This window comes from Neolamprologus multifasciatus, chromosome 6, assembly GCF_963576455.1.
Source record: "Neolamprologus multifasciatus chromosome 6, fNeoMul1.2, whole genome shotgun sequence".
Classification (NCBI taxonomy): Eukaryota; Metazoa; Chordata; class Actinopteri; order Cichliformes; family Cichlidae; genus Neolamprologus; species Neolamprologus multifasciatus.
Window position 1 is genome coordinate 17722092 of NC_140444.1, and position 21744 is coordinate 17743835.

The window sequence follows — 21744 nt, forward strand, 5'->3', positions numbered from 1 at the left end:
AACAAAGTTTGTGATATTTTTAGACTCTGGGCAGGTTTATCCAGAGCCCTCACGTCAGAGTCATGTCATTTGCATTACTTCCAGTGGACCATCTTATTTTACAGCAAAGTGTATATATATATATATATATATATATATATATATATATACACACACATACATATATATATCTGTGTGTGTGTGTGTGTTTGTGTGTGTGTGTGTAGATAGATAGATGCATTTATTGACTGCTAGTTCTGGAGAAACAGTGCTCTGTCTCTCTGTATTCACTTATTATGCACTTCCTGGAACTAGCTAAAGCCTACATGAACCACGTGACGACCTTGTATTTTGGACCCCTTTTGATGCGACTCTTACCACTGCAGGGCTCTGTCTTTATCTCTTTTAACACTTTAAACACCCTCCTTATACTTTGGTTAGCTCAGAAACAAATAACACAGATAACAGGGCTATATAGAAATAATTAGCATATATATATATATTTATATATATATATATATATATATATATATATATATATATATATATTAGGGGTGCAACGATACACAAAATTCACGGTTCGGTTCGGTTCGATACTTTGGTGTCACGGTTCGATATTTTTTCGATACACAAAAAAATGTTCATGCCTTTTTATTAATTTGTCATTTATTAAATTTTCTCGGCACATTCTGCACCAAATCTCTGTGCATTCATCATTTGTTTGAAGCCAGCTCACCTCCTGCAACCACTTTTCCGAGAATACGCGCTTCTTTTGTGGTTCGGACTCCTGACATTTCTTTGGAGGTGGAGGAACATCACAGTAATTGCTTAAAGGAGCTTCTTCGACATCTTTAAGAGTTCTAAACAAATGTCTGTCCTCCTCCTGAAAATCTTATGTATGCAAACACGCGTTGCAACTTCTTATCTTGTGCGCGTTTTTTATTTTGACAGCGAACCTGCGGACCACTTATGTGCAGCCCTGGTTATTTAGCTCGTCATAATGCAGCTACAGAAATTCTTTTGTCCATGAAACCATAAAGCTGCTCTTTCTTTTTGCCTTATAGTCTGATTTGTCATAATTTTTCCGTTTTGTGGTAAGCTTTTCTTTGGCTGTCACTTCTTCACCCTGACCTGTCTTATTTGGCTCAGCAGAACTAAAATATATATCCTGCTGCTTTTACACACGCACTCACTTACCGCTCAGCGATTCTCTGCGCGATCAACCTCTCACATGTTTAAGCTTGCTGCGGGAGATTTCACTTGTCATGTTTGCATAGTAAGCTAACGATTGATAAGACGATGTCAGAGGAATTGGTGCGCAAATTATCATCACTCACCAATCAGTACTGTCGCTCTCTATACACAGTTCGCACATTGCAAAGTGAAAGCAAAAAACAAGCGCAAATTCAAACGCGATTTCAATATGTCACATATTGACAGTGGCTCACTGATGCCAATGACATAATTACCCAGCTACATTTCCGAAAGAATGCAAAAGCATTGACATATATTTTTCCTTCCTACGATAGGCCGACGAGCAGAGCAGGGCAGTCCGACTGGAAAAATCGCTAGCCCCGGGACGTCGGGCTAGCGATTTTGCGAGCCCTGTATCTGATTGAGGAATCACTCATCTTTGGAAAAGAGAGTTTATCACAGAGAAATGTCTCTTTCCAAAATAAAAGCTATACTATACGCTTCTTCTGGGCTATATTCTCAGCAGCATATTAAACATATCAGGTCCCCATAAGGAGAATCATGTGCTAACGGCTGTCTAAATGACTCGGGTAAAGTTTGTATGCGTGCTTGTTGTTTTTGTCTGCTTCCACTTGTCTTTGCACTAGGATGCTATCGGGTAAATGTGCAGTCATATTCGTTGTGTTCCCACTAGTGCTGTCAGCCTTAATCTGAAATGAGGTTAACGCCACAACACAGCAAATCTCCGTTAACGAGCTACCGCAGATCGCCCTGTGTGTGGGGCTGGACAGCGTCAACACATTAACGAGCTAACTGCGCTAACACACTAGTTCCCACTCATGTAATTGAGCATTGCGTGGCACATCTGACATACTGTTTTACTTTAGTCCATGACACGCTTACCTTCAGGGTCATACGTCACATGAAGACCAAAATAGTTCCAGACGCCAGATCTGAATGAGGGTGGGGGAGGTTCAATTTGCCATGTTGCAAGAGCTTAACTTCTGTCTAGCTAGCTTGCCCTGCGCTCAGTGAATCTGCGTTTGACTACTCCGCCTAGGCTGCATGTCGAGCGCAGATCCACTGAGCGCTCAACACAGACAGCACCGTCAGAAGGAAAGTTGATAAAATAAATTAAAAATGTTGTATTGTTCGATACATATGCGTACCGAACCGAAAGCACTGTATCGAACGGTTCAATATCGATACGAGTATCGTTGCACCCCTAATATATATATATATATATATATATATATATTTTTTTTTTTTTTTTGCCTGTCCCGTTTGGTTCTTTTGCCATCAGAATTATTGTCTAAAGGCGAGGAAAGATGCCCAACGGATTTACTTTACCAAATTGACCATCCCAGCATTGCCGTAATGGTCTATTTGATTCACCTTTTATTGTTTATTTTATTTATTTTTTATTGTCACTTGCTAGATACGGGACAGACTTGAATGAGGAAAAGAAAGGGAGAAAGGAAGAGGAGGAAAAAACAGCAGAGAAGAGGGACGGGGATAAAGGGCAAAAAAAACCAAAAACCAACTAAATAAGCAGACAAAAAAATACATATATCAATCACCTGGATCACCTGTTGAGAAAGAAAAAAGAAAACAAGCAAAAGAAAATGAGAGCAATACAATAAACAACATCACGATGATCTTTGGGAATATAACAGCAAATACTAAATATTAAACATTATTGTACAGCACGTAATATCGACAGCGCACAGTGTGCTTTGAGGTAGGAGCCAAAAAGGGTGTAGTTTGTGTGTGAGCACCCGTGTGTACACCTGTGAGCATGAGCGCGCTTGTTTTTTAAAAGGTTCCTTCATGTAATGATCTGCTAGAGGGTGTGGGGAGCCACAGCCCCGTCCTCCTGGGCATGAAGCAGGTATGGAGGAGATCAAAACTCCAGACATCCAGAGGCCCCCAGAACTCAAGAGACCAAGGAAGACCAACAGAGGGGCAGCTGCACCACTATCCCAGAAAGAGCTGAGGAGAGTCCCAGATGAGGGGTCACTCAGCAGCCGCGGAGCAGAAGCCAGGGGGGTTGTAGTGACGTGCCCGTGTGCTCCGCCGGCAGCCAGCTGTGCCAGAGTGACTGAGCCCCAGGCCGAGAGGCCACGGGCACCCCACCCCCGAAGTGGCCCGAGTGAGCCCCAGGCTCCAGGCCCCGATAAGCAGCCACCAAGGAGTGAGCCGGTGTGTACCCAGACGCCCATCCCCGGACACAAAGAACCACCAACGCACCGATGTCTGAGGGCTTCTGCCACCAGCAGGGGAAGTGGTGGGGGGAGATAGGCCTCCATACCGTAAAGGGCCTGAGATGTCCCCAGAGAGGGGATCAGCATATAAATGGGTCAGGAAACCATACCAATTGATGAATCTAGCATTATTTTATTCTTTTTGCTTTTTAACACAGTTTTTTTGGGGGGACAACTCACAATTAAACAAACAAAAACAAATTGTTAGATGTGCATTCATCTAATTCCGGACTATATATTCCTTGAATACAATTACCTCTTCAATTACAAAGTTATACTACACCTTAAAACGATGTTTTAAAGATCTGAATGTGTCTTTTATACACAGTGATTTTTTTGTCTCTGTATAAAAATACAAAAATGGGAAAATGATAAAACTAGGTAAACATGACAGGTTGGTGTGCCAATGAAACTGCAAAAAACAAACAAACAACAACAAAAAACAAGCACTACATCTCAGACTCCACAGTTAGCATGTTAAATGTTATGTTATGTTAGTTCATGACAATACAGTTACTCAGATGTCAAAAGGATAAGACTGGTATTCTGCATTTTTATATCCACACACAAATTGATTTAAAAGACCAAAGTCAACATGATTGAGTCTAGCTTTGTTTGTGTAGCTAAAATTTGTCACATCATACACCACTTTATAGCGATGCTACCAGTTCTGAGGCTGTACACATGAGCTAAATGTTCATCAGCAAACAATGAGCAGGCAGAAAATCATGATGGCATACTGACACAATGACACAACACAAAATTTAGTTGAAGCCTCTGGGTTTTTCAAGTTTTTACTCATGAACCAGGGAACTATTAAAATTTAAATTCACCAACTCAGCAGGACTCATAAATAAAATAAGCATTTTTATAGCAAAATTTCAAACAGCGAAAATCAACATGTCTGGGTGAAAGTATTTGACTGGCACTGTCACAGTTCCCTGTCTTGTTCCCTGATTTACAGCAGAAAAATAGTCAAATAAAAATTTCCCTTCATTTAAATAATGAAGGTAAAAACAATTAAAGTACCAAGCTGCTTTAAGAAATGATGATGTCCTTTATAAGGTTAATAGAATTGCACTGATGTTTGCTGCATTTATGTCTTCAGCAAGGCCAAACTGATTTGATGTTAAAATCATAAACTTACTAAATTATGAAGTATTAGTACTCCGAGATCTAAGTCATCATAGTTAATAACCCTAACCCCACTCTAATAGTATGCTGTGGAAAAAGTAAAAGAGGATTTTTCAGGAGAAAAAAACAACAACAACAACCCCAAAACAAATATTACATATTCTGTGAAAAAAAACACACATACACACATTCTGATTGGCTAGCCTTAGTGTTAGGGTTAGGTTTTGGGTCGCGATATGATGACTCCGAGAAACTAAAGTGGTTGGTTTTGATCCTTTCATAGGATTTGCTGACATTAATATAATTATAGATTTCCACTCGTATTTCAAGGTCACTTCAGTTAACGATGTAACGTTTTAGTGCATTCGTCTATGCAGTCATTTCCTATGTTACACTACAATATGTCCATTAGTATGTTTCTTTGCATCACACACAGTCACACACATACAGTTGTGGTAGGAACTTTAAATACATCGTGGAGATTTTTGGATTTTTAATGATTTCTTGGAACTGTTTTTTCCATGGTGGAATGACAGTACAGCATACATCTTTAATGACAGTAAAAAATATCAATAGGGTACACATGTTTGAATTTATTTTGGAATTTCTCTCATCCACAAAGCATCAAAATGACATATTTGATTAAATGTCCCTTATCAAGTTGCAGTCCGGCCAGATACTTTTGGCATCCATCAGTCTTGGCAGAGTTTGGTTTAAATTGGCTGGTCTCCTGGCAAAAACCTGGCTTTTAAGCATAATCCATAAATTTGTGTTCTTAGGTTTGAAAGCCTCACCTTTAACCATCCAAACATACCTCTTCTCATTGTGATCAAACAGCTCAATCTTTGTGTCACCTCACCATAAAATTTGGCATGTGGCTTGAAGCTGAAAATTGCAGATCAGTTGTTTACGGTGTTGATTTTGGAGCAAGGACTTCTGTCTTGGTCAGCGCCGTCTCAGTCCATGGCAATGTAAAACATGCTTCAATTGTTCAGTTCCTACTGCTGGTTTTCAGCAGTTTACAGTTCATGGCAGGCTTGAGCCTTTGTGGTTTCTCAACATGTTCCTGAACAATTCCCTGTCATCTAAGGGGTGAGAGTTGGGGTCTTCTTCTAGAAGTTGGCAAAGTGGTGACAAATAACTTGTACTTACAGAGAATTGTTTGAATTGAAGAATTGAAAAAAGGTTTTTTAATAACATTGTACAACTATCAGCACAACCTAAATGAGTTTATGTAGAATTTCGACCCTGTGTGGATTAGAGAAAATCCAAAATACATTCAAACTTGCACCCAGTTCTTGCTTTTTAAAGTCCTGTAAGTTGGCTTAATTCCCACCTGGAAAAACAACAGTTAAAGAAATCACTAGAACTCCAACATCACAGTTACGTTCATGGCCATGACGAGTACATGTAAACTTCTGACCACAACTGCACTTAAAATATCAAATCTCAAAGCGTGGTCATTTTCAGGATATTTAACTCTATTTTCATCCCATCTTCCGCTTCATTCTCTACACTCATTGCAGGATTGTCATATACTGCTGTGTGTGTTGTCTTGTTATTTTCCAATTGTTCTGCTCTGTCTTCTTGGTCGTCTGATGCAGCTTGGCAGCATTTGCAGCAGCAACAACATTTTGCGATTAAAACCCCAACTGCTTTGTCGCAGGGTGCCAGGGAGTGTGCCCATAGTGGGAGGAAGTCCCAGGATCGCAGAACTGCAGGCAGCCACCCAGGTTTCCGCTTTTGTAGTATGTTGATCACAATGATTATGATCAACATGATGAGTAGAGGAACACCCACGCCCACCAGCACCTTCCAGCCAGCCAGCGACAGGCCGAAAATGAGAAGCGGTAAAACGAAGAAGCAGCAGATGATGTAGACTACAGCAAACCAGCGGTACTTGCCCGTGATGCTGCCCAGACCTTTAGCCAACCGGATAGGGACGCGGGTAAATGGAATGGGATACCACAGAATGATGCCAGAGATGTTGAACAGGAAGTGCACGAGGGCAATCTGAATTGTTAACAAACAACAAGCATCAGTGTAAGTGCAAAGAGGAAGCTTGCTACAAATTCAGAGTAAAAAATGTAATCTTTTACAGGTTGATAATTTCCTGATAAGTTTCTTTTTTATTGAAAATAAATGATTTGGCACAAGATGTCAGAGCCACAAAGATACTGGTCATTTTATTAGGTGCACCTTGCTTGGACTTCAATTCTTCCTGACATGGATTCAACAAGATTCAGAGATTTTGGTCTATATTGACGAGAGCATCGTACAACCTCTGCAGATAGGTCAGCTGCACATCCATGATATGAATTTCTCATTCTGCCACATCCTAACGGTGCTCTATTTGATTGATATCGGGTAACTGCAGAGGCTGGGATGAGTACAGTGAACTCATTGTCACGTTCAAGAAACCAGTTTGACATAGTTTGAGCTTTATGACATGGTGTGTTATCCTGCTGGATGCAGCCAGCAGAAGATGCTCAGTTGGTACTAGGGGGTCAAAATGTGCCAAATATCTCCCACCCCATTTCACCACTACGACCAGCCTGAATCTTTGATGCAAAGCACAATGGAGCCATGTATGTTGTTTACAGCAAATTCTGTCCCAACCATCTGAATGTCGCAGAACCTGTGTGAACTGTAATCTCAGGACAGGAGGGGCATCTGGTGTGGTCCTCTGCTGCTGTAGCCCATCTGCTTCAAGGTTTGATGTGGTGTGCATTGAGAGTCGTTAATTAGTGGTTATTTAAATTGCACCTATCAGCATGAAGCAGTATGGCTATTCTCCTCCGACCTATTTTTTTATGTAGTTGTTGGGAAAATCCCAATAGTTTCTCAAATATTCAGACCAGCTCATCTGGCACCAATAAGTCGAGGTTGGGGCGACCGTGGCTCAGGGGGTTGGGAAGCGAATCTGTAACCGCAAGGTTGCTGGTTCGATCCCCGGGCTCTCTGTCCTGGTCGTTGTGTCCTTGGGCAAGACACTTTACCCTACCGCCTACTGGTGTTGGCCCAGAGGGGCCGATGGCGCGATATGGCAGCCTCGCTTCTGTCAGTCTGCCCCAGGGCAGCTGTGGCTACAACCGTAGCTTGCCTCCACCAGTGTGTGAATGTGAGAGTGAATGAATAATGGCATTGTAAAGCGCTTTTGGTGCCTTGAAAAGCGCTATATAAATCCAATCCATTATTATTATTATTATTGTTACTGAAATCACCCATAATTGAAATGAGCTCATTTTGTTAATCAATTATTTGATTTCTCAGTTTTAACATTTGTTATCTTATCTGTGCTTGGAGTTGTGAATTAAATACTGGCTCGTGTGATTTGAAAGTCTTTTAGTTTTCATTTTGTTCAAATTTAAAGAACGGCCCACCTTTTCTGGATAGTATTAACAAGCAGTTGATAAGGTGTACCTAATGAAGTGTCCAGTAAGTTTATATTTCCAACAGCTGATTCCACAACGATTTGTCCCACATTTTCATGGAGGCACCCAATTTCCCCCTCAAACCACAAATTTAAAGTTAAGCTAAATGTCACAGTTGAATAAAAATTAAATTAGTCGGATAAAATATTATTATTAGGGTAAAAATAGTCATTTGGATTTTTGCAGACCTTGTATGTAATATGTAGGTAACCATAGGAAATATGTTAAATAGCAAATATGACATAATTTCTCATGAGAAGATGTACCTGCAATGATATTTAAATTATTATAAATTAAGAAAATGTCTTTTTTTTTTTTAAATAAGAAGAAGTACAGTATAAAACCTTAGAAAGGCTTGTAGAGGTTCTAAATACAACTACTGACACATTTAATGTTAACCAGGACAGGAGAGTGTTTTTGTGGGAATGACTGACCTGTAGAGCGTCAGCCAGAGTTTCTCCGGGACTAGCCATGGCTGCCAGAATGGCTGTGGTGGTTGTGCCGATATTTGAACCAAGACACAGTGGGTACGCTCTCTCTATACTGATGACACCAATGCCTATTGAATTAAAAATGACATGGTTGGAATACATATTTTCACATCCTTACACCATGTGTCTGACGACCATCACTATCTGCTTCACCATGATATTACAGTCATTAGATTTAGGTCCTGGTCATTATGGATAAACAAAAATATCAAGAAAAGAACAATAATTTCACTCCTTTCAGACAGATTCTGTCCTTTACTGCCTAAAAAGTCACACAAAGAAGACAAACAAGATATAGAAATCTTTAGAAAAAATATTCAGAAGGAAACAAATATTCGCAATCGTGCATCAATGCTGTTTTTAATAATAGATACATGGAGGTGATAGAAGTAATGGATGAATGCATAATTAACCTCACCAACTAGTGGCGTAATGGCAGAAGTGAACACTGAGCTGCTCTGCACGATGAAGGTCATTCCAGCACCAACTAAAATGGCGATGTAGCCCGTGACCCAACCGAATGGAAATGGGAAATCTGTGCAGAGATACAAGAACATTCATGTATTATTCTACACATCGCATCCAGTTTTTTACAGAATTTATAGTGATGCTCACTGGTGTTGAGGACTTTTTTGATGACAACAGCCACCTGTCCCTTCAGCATAGAGTTGAGCAGCTTGACTATGAGGATCAGGCAGGAGCAGAGCACGAACAGAGAGAGAGCCAGCAGAATCAGACCCACCGCCATATCGGACAGATTCACATCTACAAAGAGGTGTGTACCTGGCAACACACAGAAACACGCACATAATTACAAGAAAGAAATACACAATATGGACAAAACTACTGGCCTACATGTCTTAACATGTCTTTGAATTCAAGTGTTTCATTCAGCCTCATTGCCACAGGAGTGTAAAAATGTTTATAGGTCTACCATTATAAACATTTGTAAAAGAATGGGCCCACTGAATTTGAGTAAGATACTCCAATGCAATGCATTTTTGTTGCAAAGTGGAAGCATTCGGGAAACACGGCAACTCAGCCTTAAAGAGGTAGACCTGATAAACTGAGTGCTGTGGAGCGTGGTGCATAAAAGTCACCGGTGCTCTACTGATGCAATAACTGAACAGCTCAATACCTCTGGCATTAACATCAGCACAAAAACTGTGTGCTGGAAGCTTCATGGCATGAGTCTCCAAGCTGAAGCAGCTCCTGTAGGCATAATGTGTAGGTGTCCCACTACTTTTGTTCATATAATGTTTGATACTTCTGTAGTAACTTTTGTATGCAATTTACTGATAGACTCGCAGTGCTATTAGTAAATTGCACTATTATTATGATGACATCTGATGTATATCTAATGTATATATATGTATATGAGATGCTTAATCTGGGCAGACTACTGTCCCACAAGGACAATGAAAAGTACACAGTTCAATCCAAATGTCTCTACAAGGAGACTGTCTATTATATTGTGATGGAAACATTATTCCTTTATTTACAGAATTAAATTAAAGTAAATAGTGGTCTTACATTTCTTTAAATTGTATGTCTGAGAAACGTTCTTTAGCGTGAAGGTATAGTTGCCATCAACCCAGCACAGAGAAGGAGAGGTACAGTTCTCTGGACCAGGAACTGTGACATTCATTAAGGTCTGAAACAGGGTGGAAAACATATATTCAGCATTTAATTCTTAGTTCGTTGGAGTATATTTGGATATATTTGACATGCTTTGGTCTTACTGTGTTGGTGAAGGTTTGGCACCATCTCTTTATGAGGCTCTTGTTTTTAGCTTCTGGATCGTCGGTGGCAATCCCACTAATCACAGATGCATCCAGCTGAGTCAGAAGGAAAAAGGGAGGAGAAAATAAACTGTAAACTATAAACCATGAGAGATAACAGCCTTATATATGAGCATCTTATCTGTCTGATAATGTTAAGAGTGTGAAAAAAAGCAATAGACAACAGACATTCATGTCAGCATTCATCTTTCAGGAAATTAATCATGCTGCTTAATACTTTGTGTTCTCAATGTCATTTTAGATAGAGGTGAAATTCTGCTGTTATATATAGATGTTATGCATGGCCACTCTTACTGTATCATCCAGGCCTGTCAAGCACGTTTTTTCACCAGATTGATGACCAAAAACTGAATAAGGCAGCTGCATGTTTGTTTGTTATTTGGAAAATTAAGATAATAATGACATCTTACCTCTATGATTGATTCAGTGAGGGGGTCAGTGATCACATTTAACAGATCTGGGGCCTCTCCACTCTGGATTTCGAATGAATCAGTGATGAGCTTGGTGACCACAAACAAGTAACCACTGGCTACCTCCAGAGGCAGCAGCACCAACACTGAGAGCCAGTTAAAGAAGTCGTGCACCGTGGCCCCTGCGAAAGCTCTAAGTGCATAATGAAACACAAAAGCAAGACAACAATGACCTTTGATCTTTCTAATGAAAGCGTGATATCACTGCTTTCCAGGTAAAGAATTCTAGGAAATGTGTACCATTTATCATTTCTCTGAACCTGAGATTCATAAAATAAAAATTAATTATTTTGTTTGTTGTTTTATTTATTTTTTATTAAATATTACATGGTTAATTTTGTATTTATTTTATTTCCCGGAGGCCTAAGAATCTTAGGTTGAAAAGAAGGCTGTCTGTCAGTTACATAGTAGCAGGTTATTGGAGTTCAAAGGGCTTCAGAGGTAAGATAATAATACAGATAATAAGACAGTAATTAAAAAGACCGATTAATATTCATTTACAGCTAAGTAAACAAGTCAAGAAAAGAACAAAACATCATAAAATGAAATAAAATTCACAGGATTAGTTATCTAAAATTGAATGCAGATAACAGTATCCATAAAAACACAATAAAGTAATTCTGACGGAAATATGTATAACTTCACAGTAAGTTCATCACACTTTTAATTTATCTATGTTCATCTTTTCAGGACAGATCATCACATGTACTGCTGCTGCAGTAAGGAAAGCTACAGTTGGGGTCAGATGCTTACAGGTATCCTCTCTTTCTGCTCCTGCCTACTCCTCATTTGAATCCATGCTGATTCAAATTAATGGACCAACCCCCACAGTATCAGTTGCTGTTTACCGTCCACCTAAAATCAACTGACTTTTTAACTGATTTTTCTAACTTTCTCGCTGAAACCCTATTCTTATCTCCAAATATACTACTGCTGGGCAATTTTAACATCCACATGGACAACACATCAGCCACAAGAGATTTTATATCTTGTCTGGACAACTTTGGCTTACACCAATATATGGACGTTCCCACACACTCCAAAGGACACATTTTGGATCTTGTTTGCTGTATTGGTGTCACCCCTAAGAAATGTGCTGTATTGTACATGGCCTTTTCAGACCATAAATTAGTTTTATTCAATGCTAGTCTCCCACTATACAAAAATAAACAAAACCGCTCAATTACTTTTAGAAATTATAGGGGCATTGATCTATCAGCTCTTTCCCATGGCATTAATAACTTACCTACCATTGATGCCTCAGCTTCCATAGACGACTTGGCATCTCACTATAACAATGAACTTATCAACCTCTTAGATACCTTGGCTCCCCAAAAAACTCAAACTGTTTCTTTCTCTCGCTCTGTTCCATGGTACTCATCTGAACTTCGCCAACTTAAAGCTACTGGACGCCGCCTGGAACATCTCTCCAGGAAAACAGGACTTACTATTCACAAGGACATGTGTCTCAGTCATATACAACACTATAAAGAAGCTATTCATCATGCTAAATCTGCTTACTACACCTCTGTTATTGAATCCGCTGAAGGAAACACTCGCACTTTGTTTTCTACATTGCATAATATTGTTAAACCCCCAGATACCTTTGCCATACATACACACTCTGCTGCAGTTTGCAACAAATTTATGGACTTTTTTTACACCAAGATTGAGAATCTTCATCAGCAATTGCCCTCCTCCTGTGATATGGTCAATTGTTCTATCTGCATTTTTTTTGTCCTTCTCAGCTGTCATCCTCTCTATCCAATTTTGAACTTCCCACAATAACTAATAATTCCGGTGTACCCCAAGGCTCTGTCCTGGGTCCTTTACTTTTTATCATCTATCTCCTACCCCGAGGTAATATTTTTAGGAAGCATACCATCCAGTTTCACTGCTATGCAGATGACACCCAGCTCTTCCTATCCTCCAAACCCACAGCTACTCTTCCACCCACATCCATTTCTGACTGTTTAAGTGAAATCAAGGTCTGGTTTACTCACAACTTTCTTAAACTTAATGGCAATAAAACAGAATTCATTTTAATAGGCACCAGATCAAATCTGACTACAGTTCCAACCAGTCTTTCGTTATCCATTAATAACTCTGTTGTCACACCCTCCCCTCAGGTTAAGAGTCTTGGTGTCATCCTCGATAGCACTCTGTCCTTCACAGCACATATAAATAATATCACTCGGTCTTCCCACTTTCATCTCCGTAATATTAACCGTCTTTGTCCCTCACTCACACCACACAGTACCGCCATACTTGTCAATGCTCTTGTCACATCTCGTCTGGATTACTGTAATTCTCTTCTCTATGGTCTACCTCATAAATCCCTCCATAAACTGCAGTTGGTTCAAAATACAGCTGCCCGTATTATTTCCAGAACTAGATCCACTGAACATATAACACCTGTTCTTAAACAGCTCCATTGGCTCCCAATTCACCTCCGTGTCAATTTCAAGATCCTGCTTCTCACTTTCAAAGCGCTTCATAACTTTGCTCCTCCATATCTATCCGATCTTCTTCATACATACTCACCCCTTCGTACACTCCGCTCTCCTTCAGCTTCCCTTCTGTCTGTTCCACCTGCTCGCCTGACTACCATGGGACTCAGAACCTTTAGTTGTTCTGCCCCGAGACTTTGGAATGCACTTCCACTTGCTCTCCGGACCACACACTGTCTCACCACTTTTAAATCACTACTCAAAACCCATCTGTTTAGAATTGCATACACCTGATCTCTCTTAGGCCATTTTTACCTTGCTCAGTTTTTATATTTGCTTTTATACTTTTATGACTGTTTATGTCTAAATTCTATCTACCATGTTTGCTCTATATACATTTTTCTTATGTTTTTTATCGTATTGTTTACGTGTTACTGTAAGGTGACCTTGAGGGTCTGAAAGGCGCCTATAAATAAAATGTATTATTATTATTATTATTACATGTATTTATCATTGGCATGAATGCCATGGTAATTTTTGGCTTTAATGACTTCATTGAACTGTTCTTCTTTCAGGGTAGAATGATTGTACAGAATACATTTTACTGACTTTAAATGATAAAAAAAAAAAAAAAGCAAGAATTTTTTGATCATGAGTGACTATGGCTGATAATTTCTCTTTGCCAGCATAGAAGAAGAACTGTAGAGTTCTGGAGGAAGACCCAAACCGTTACCCTGGGATGAGAAGAAATTGCTGAGGATATTCTGGAACAAGCCTACCATGAACTAGAAACTTCTGAAATACCACGTAACGGTCCACAGTGAAGTGAGTATTATATCGCCATGGACTGAGACCTTCAACACCACCCCCATATGGTGAAGCAAAGGAGAAGCTAAAGGTCCTACACATTCTCTAACTTCATCTCAAAGCAACAGCTAGATGGTTGAAACTTGGAAACAGTTGGACGTTCACACATCAAAACTGGTTTTGGAGTGGATAAAGTATATATTTGGGCCTGCGTGTATAGTTTTGACCACGTGTAGATTACAGAAAATTCAAATTTATGCACCCAATCCTTTTTTTAAGTCAGTAAAGATGTATTCTGTACAGTAAGTTCACTCTGAAAAAGATTTGCAAGGTATATATTTCTGTATATTACTACAATATAATGAAGAACACACACATATTTTCTCCTGGGTTACTTTTTTCTGTTTAGCAGAAGGAAAGGAAGCTTCCATGAAGCACAAAGTCATTACCTCCGAAAAGTGTTGCGTTCACCAGCCTGCGTCATGGCGACTAGAGTGTTTGTGACCGAGGTGCCGATGTTGGTGCCCATGATGATAGGAACGGCTACCTGAACTGTTAACACTGTGGAGACACAAAGACCTCCTTCAATATCATCCTCACTCATGATGAGTTTTCTGTGCATGGATGTGTCTCTGTATGTGCTGGTAGAGGGGAGAAGTTCATACTCACAACCAGAGGAGACCATGCTGACAACTATGGAGGAGGAAGTGGATGAGCTCTGGACCAGCAGGGTGACCAGAACACCAATGACTAAACCAGCCAGAGGGTTGGACAAAATTTCGTTGTCCTGAAAGATGTCACCTGCCGTTTTACCTGGACCAGGTGAACAGTAGAGAGTGAACATTTTCACATTCATACCATATTTTATTTCTGAATATAAAAATATTATGCTTGGGATTGGTGATCGGGTACATTTTAAACAGTAGTAGAACTGAGTACTGCTAAAGGTGACTTGCACAGTGTCTTAAAAACAAAACGTCTGCTGTGGTAAAAGGACTATAACTTGCAAGTTTATTGCTCAACATTACATTAACTCACAGCTTCTGATAAGTTTAAGAGTGAGTACCTCCCACAAGCTGGAAAGCTGAGCTCAGGATGTCAAGAGAACAGACGAACATATAGAGGAAACCTAAAAGCAGAATCAGCTTCCCCACTGATATCAGCACTCTGAGGACCTTCCCTTTGGTATCCAGAGCTGAAACAAAGAGAAAGAGACAAAGCAAAATATACAAGATCAACATGTCTGAAATAACTGACTGAAAAAAAGCACTATTACACAAAAATACACCCCCCCCCCTTCTTTATTGTAAGCTCTATAGTCCAGTGGCGCTGGATTCAAAGAGGAGGGTAACAACTAAGTGAATATAGTAATTTATGTATATTTTTTAGTGCTGTCAGCGTTAATCTCGTAGGGCTGCACGGCGTTAATGCGTTAACGACCTAACCACGCTAACGCGTTAACGCCGTGCAGCCCTACGCAGTAACTCGCTAATGGAGATTTGCCACGTTAATGCGGTTATGGCGTTAACGTCATTTTAACAAGACTAACGCTGACAGCACTAATAATTTTATATACTAGTAGTATTACGTTCTATAATTTTAGAGTTCATCTTAACCTCTATTGCAGTCAAAGCAAATTTACCTAATTTATCTTATCTGAACAGGACGTTTGTTCACTGCTATCACTAACACTACCATTTATTACTGGTACACTGTTCAAGTAATCAGATCAATGTTTGAACTTCTTAAAATGAGGTAATGATGATCCAGAAGCAAACTAGAGTTTGTATTAATGATTTAAAACATGAAAAGCCTTTTATGTCTTATTCTTTTAGTTTTACACAGATCAACACTTAAAGCTGTTTTTAACTAAATATTTACAAAATCATCAAACTTACAGACAAACTCGAAATATGAAACAAGTGTTTGCAAAAGCATTTACACCTTTAATAGGACACACTGAATTATGTTAATATGGTGTACATGAGGGAAAACTCCTAAACACATAAACTTATTGGGGTTTTTTTCACTTTGTTTAAAAATCAAATATAAAAGCTTCTCAGTGAATATTTTAATTATCACCGTAACAAACAGTAACTCTTTAGCTGCAGGACTTTGTGTTTTACTGCAGCTCTTTATGGTGTAATGTACAGCTAATGTTCTGAATCACTAGGCTTGATTTGTAAATGCAATAGTTATTAACAATGTGCACATCTTATCAGGACTGTCTTATCACAGTCCTTGATGAGACATTGCTTGTACTATTAGAAACAACGAGTCTACACCTGACCACGGGACACCCGCGTCCTTCAGTTCTGGCAGGTCCCATGGATCTGTCTCCTCCGGCTCATCCACGATCAGAGCCGCAGTGGAATGTGCAGGGCTCGCTTTGATTTCTATAAACATGAGAAAAAAGACCATTTTTGTCCTGCTGCACACACACATGTAATTCTGATTAAATCAATCAGTAGCTTTTCCTTACACACCTTTACTTTTATATCCATTTTTCTCATCGTTGTCTTCCTTACATTTGTTTTTTGTAGCCATTTGCTGAAAAAAAAATCAGATTCATTTTCACTCATTTAGCTTTAGTCATTCTCAAACTATTCTTAAGCATAAATAATACTTACATTATATCAACGTTATTGTAATATTTAGATAACACAAAGAAAAAACACCATATTATACATAAAATATGGTAAAGTAGCTTGCTGTTATCCCTAAATGCAGCAAGCTTTTAAAAAGAATGATGCATTGCTACACTGTTAAAAAAAACATCTTAAAAAACGGTAATATTCCAGCAGCTGGGGCGCCAAAATACTACTGTAAAATAACAGAAAATAACTTCCTCATAAAAATACGGTTATTTTCAGTAATGAAAATAGAGTTTGTTGTGCTAATTTTACATGGGATTCTGCCTTTTCCAAGTGCTTTTAGACATTAAATTAGGAACATTTTAACGTGATCAAACAATGAAATTACCTCTAAACAAGGTCAATGAATGTGGCAATATGAATCATAATACATAAATGTACAGAAATATACAGTTAACAGTTGGTTTAAATAATAATGGATTGCATGCCCTGGGACAGACTGACAGAGGCGAGGCTGCCATATTGCACCATTGGCCCCTCTGGCCATCACCAGTAGGTGAAGAGTCTTGACCACGGACACAATACCGAGGGTGTCCGTGCAATGTTTTATATGTTTTTTTTAGTTTTTATTCCTATTAATTATATTTTCACTTGTTACCTCTGAATTATTGAATCAAACCTAGATGACATTAAATTTTCAGCAAAATTATAATTCAAATACTCCTTTAATTATTGATTATTCTCATTTTCGATCATTTTATATATTTTTCCATAGTATTACATTTGAATTTAATAGATCATTCTCTCACATAACAGACAAATATTTGTGAAATTATGATACATTTCTGAATGTATTTTTACAATCTGAATATGCATATGTACAAAAAAATATTTTTAAAAAACAAGTAAATTGTATTTTACTATATTTACAGTGATGTTATGTTATTTTACCTTTGACATGTAAAATCACAGTCTACTTATGTAAATTTAATGATATTCTAGAAAGACACTACAAAACTGTAAAATATACAGTATGATACTTTGACATTACTGTTTTTTGGAACAGTGTATGTAAAATTTCCTCTATTTTTGCAGCAATTTGTTAGAGTGATGATTGTCGTTAACTAACAATGCAGCAAACTAAGCATAGATACAGAAAACCTCATTCAGCTGCATCGACTCCTCACTTATTAAAACAAACTAATTTTCTCTAGCAGGTATTGGCTTCAGGAATAACACACACACACACACACACACACACACTTATCTTTTCTCATGCCAGGGTATTGATCTTTGTGTCACATGTAATCCAGTAAAATTCCAGTCGCTGGACAGTATGACAAAAAGAAAACACTGTGGGGTATGTTCCGTCATTTTGCTATTGTTTATACTTAATAAACAATATAATTTTAAAGTTTCTAGGTGTACACTATTTGTCTAAGCTGTGCCCTGTTTTCTATCATTACTCGTTCATAAGAGTTAGAATTAATTAGAATTAATTAATTAATTAATTAGAATTAGCACAGCTAATATTGAACGTCAGTTTTAGTTTTCACATGATGGGCTTCAGTGGACCACATCCAATCATTTTCAGACTTAATTTCAGTGTTTTCTGTTCTGAATTCCAGCTCAGTAACAATAAACGTGTTTTTTTTTTCACATGAATTAAGAGCCACATGCATACTGTATGAGCAGTATGTATGTTAAAACATATTTTAAGAATTTATAAATAAATATAATTTAAAAATCTACACACATCCTCATGTTACCATACAAATGTTACAGTTCATGAACTCTTGACCCATACTGATTCTCCCAATCCATTATATAATTTTATTAATTTAAATACTCCAGTTTTGCATTCAGTTTTCAGTTAACAGCAGCAAAAATAATTAGAAGATTGACTGAGACATGTCTGTCCTCACCTGTGGCGGGTGTAGTGTGTCCATCCTTCCCGTGCACTTTTTACTTTGGCCTCAGGTTTTAAAATGCTCCCTTCGTGCAGATAAAAAAATGTGATGTGCAGTGTTCACATCACCGGGAACACTTCCGTCACGATGATAAGAAGAACACACCTTCCAAACTTTGATTATTCTTACCTGACTCGGCTTTAATCTTTCTGCCAGTGGTGTTGCAATCCAACTCACATTGTACCTGATAAGTCTCAGGCTGGTGGCGTCAGCTTTCAACTGCACCTCCACACCTGCTGCTAAACTTACCCTACCGACGTACTTTGTACATTTTGCACGCAAAACTCATAATCAGTTCTGTTTGCGTGTCCCGTTTGAAAGTATGATCATCCATTTAAAACATGAACTCTTAAAGCACAAACTCTGTGCTTAATTTAGCTGTTAAAAAAATAATTCTTCATTGCATGTCTCATGCACAGCTCTCAGAGTGAGGATATCTCCAGCTGGTGGACCCTGAGATTAACATGGGAAAGAGGTGACAGACACAATGGATGCCCTGACAAAGATTTATTTATACCACACAGGGCAGTGCGGTGTGATCATTGACTGTATTGGGGGTGGGGTGGGTCTATAATGTCATACAAGTCCAACTTGAGTGTATTTTTGGAGCATTTTTGCATAGAAATGATTGATTTTCCTAATCCAGCTACCCATTGGTCAATATTTCAAACTGCCAGTGAACTAAGTTTAGCTTCATAAAACTCTTCACAAAAAAAAAACGTCAATCTGCGCCAGAGTGATGCACTGAATCTCCATGGTAGCTGCGCCATGGGGGTGAAATGGGGGTAGTTAATATTAATCCAAAAAACAAACCAAAGTGCCACAGTTAACTCAGCAAGTAATTTGTACCTATACCGCAGCTTAGAGCTACTTGAGTGGCCCAGTTATGTAACAGCGTGGTTAGCTCAAGTAACTCTGCAGTGACCTAATGAAACTATTGCCTGTATTGATTGTCCCAGAAGCCACGCTGTGCCCCTCTGCAACCCAGTGCACTGAGGTGCCCGTCTGGTTGTCCCAAAAGCCCACAAATTACAACTCCCCAGCTACAGTTCTAATTGGCTGATTATGCCTTAGTATTCCAGTTTGGCCTTACCCCTAAACAGGAACACCTCCATCGCACACCAACACAGTTAAGGCACATATACCCTTTAGCCTTGCATCTCCTGCCATGCAGTAAAACCAAATGGACGATAACTAAGGTGACAAAGGATACAACTGACCTCGTCTTTTAGTTTTCTTTTACTTTTATTGATTGTGGTCTCTCTTCTGTTGTACTTATTTTGAACATGCTTAGGATAAAAAGATTCAAAGGCTTGATTTTCTCCTTAATAGCAGCATTAAAAGACCTTTGATGCATATATGTGCCTCTACATGTCATGTCCTTCTGAAAACCAAGGAAACAATTATGTTTTAGTTGAACTTCTTTTGTGATGTCCAGCCTATTTGGAGCTGAAAGAGGCCACCCAAACACATGAGATATCATTGGAAAAGCCAGGATGTTCTCTTTTGAACACAACAGGGCTTATTATGGTAGCTCAAATATGTCCAAAGACATAGAACAAAAACAATTGTCCATTAAAGAGGACATAAATTAATAGGCTGGTTCTCAGAAGGATGTGAGGCAAAGTCTTTTTCAGTTTACAAGTGCAACAGCATCATCTAGGCACTATACCATGATATTACAGCACTGCACAATTTGGCTCTTATCACCCATTTGTGGCCCCGTATATTATTTTTAATGAAAATCAAGTTGCCATTAATGGTTCCTAAAGTGATACATCACTAACGAATTACAGAAAAATTAGTAATAATAAAATAAGTCTAAATAATCAGCACAACATGGACAAAATTATAGTAAAATGTAATGTGTTATTCAATTGAAATATTACGTAGCATGCATAATGTATATTTTAAAAGTTGCAGTATTGTAAAATGTAATATGATGAGACATATATGATTATGTGACAAACTGCGCAAACATCTTGAGTCACCCCTCATTTTGCTTTCTAGCAGCCAGACTTTCTTGTCATGTTTTTAAAATGTTCTTGAGAAATGCTTCTTCAGTTTTATGAAGGTCTTTTAAAAGACAATGGCTGCTTTTTTGTTTATATTAAATCAAAGTACTTGCACCTGGCTATTTTCACAGGAATGCTTTTTGTTTCTTAAGTCACTTAATACTGACCTATGAATGATTTGTTCATGAAAAGGCTGTGCAATTTAAGAGAGGAAACAGTGTTGTGTCTACACATAACAGACAACGTAGCAAAGAACCCTTTTTAAATTGTATCTTCAGCTACTTTATTACTAGTAGTCTGATTACTACTTTATTACTAGTAATCAGACTACTAGTAATAAAGTAGAGTCATAGAGTCTTTAACAGTCTTTAACCGACTCTATGACAAATGTCCAAGATTACACTATTTGACAGGCAAGAAACAGAATTTTTGGACCAACAAAGGAATTCCCAAGGAAAAATTAGCCGAGAACTTGGCATATCTCGGCATGGTGTGCAGTGTGTGCATATAAATTTGAGCAAACTGGACAAGTGGAAGACAAAAAAGGCAGGCCTAAAAATATCAATTCAATTCAATTGTATTTATATAGCGCCAAATCACAACAAAGGTCGCCTCAATGCGCTTCATATCTACAGCAGATAAGCAGTATCTAAAAGTCATGTCCTTAGGAAACGAAAAAATTCACCAAAGACCTGACACAGGACCTGTGAGATGCATCTAACCCACCAGCTGACCTATCTACTGTTCACCCAATAAAAATAATTCTCATTAGTATCGGATCTCTTTGGGCGTGTGGCTCTAAAAAAATTCTTCTTACCAGTAAACCAATAGCCACACAATAAGGCAGTTATGATTATGAAAACAATTAAATAGTTTGCATAATATGAAGATGTGAACCGGAAAGTGACAGAAAATAGTTCACATCCACTAGAGGGAGCGGGTTGACAACATTGGTACCGCTTTAACAGCCTTTTTTTCCAAAATAAAAGACCCAGTTGAGAGCGCTTTCTGATGTTTTAAAGTAATACAATTGCAACGATGTTTATTTTTTATTATTTGGAATCATGCTCATGGGAGATTACAGTCCAGCAGTAAAACTGAGATTAACAGGCTTTCTTTTCTTTTCTCCTTTTTTGTTAG

The 21744-nt window shown here is 38.5% G+C and overlaps 1 protein-coding gene across 2 annotated transcripts; it reads right to left on the reverse strand.

Annotated features, from left to right (window-relative positions):
- Window positions 1-748: 748 nt before the first annotated feature.
- On the reverse strand, window positions 749-19372 carry slc34a2a (solute carrier family 34 member 2a). 2 transcript variants are annotated; one of them, XM_085162684.1, is made up of 14 exons: window positions 18719-19372; window positions 18545-18614; window positions 16512-16575; window positions 16311-16421; window positions 15092-15220; window positions 14695-14838; window positions 14475-14586; window positions 10709-10901; window positions 10239-10334; window positions 10030-10150; window positions 9112-9279; window positions 8915-9031; window positions 8440-8564; window positions 749-6584 (listed from the first exon to the last, which is right to left on the reverse strand). In XM_085162684.1, the coding sequence occupies exons 2-14, from the start codon at window positions 18566-18568 to the stop codon at window positions 6021-6023; spliced, it is 1968 nt and encodes a 655-aa protein (XP_085018810.1). In that variant the 5' UTR covers window positions 18569-18614; window positions 18719-19372; the 3' UTR covers window positions 749-6020. The 2 variants fall into 2 exon arrangements, with proteins under 2 accessions (XP_085018810.1, XP_085018809.1); XM_085162683.1 differs by having other exon boundaries at window positions 18545-19371.
- Window positions 19373-21744: the final 2372 nt, after the last annotated feature.

What these genes read in the sequence shown, in the direction of transcription:
- slc34a2a (XM_085162684.1), bottom strand. Translation starts at nt 18,568, where the DNA reads ATGGACACACTACACCCGCCACAG. An exon ending in CGCGGGTGTCCCGTGGTCAG is followed by an intron (nt 15,221 to 16,310) that starts GTGTAGACTCGT and finishes TCTTTGTTTCAG; the next exon opens with CTCTGGATACCAAAGGGAAG. An exon ending in TGCCATTACGCCACTAGTTG is followed by an intron (nt 8,565 to 8,914) that starts GTGAGGTTAATT and finishes TTAATTCAATAG; the next exon opens with GCATTGGTGTCATCAGTATA.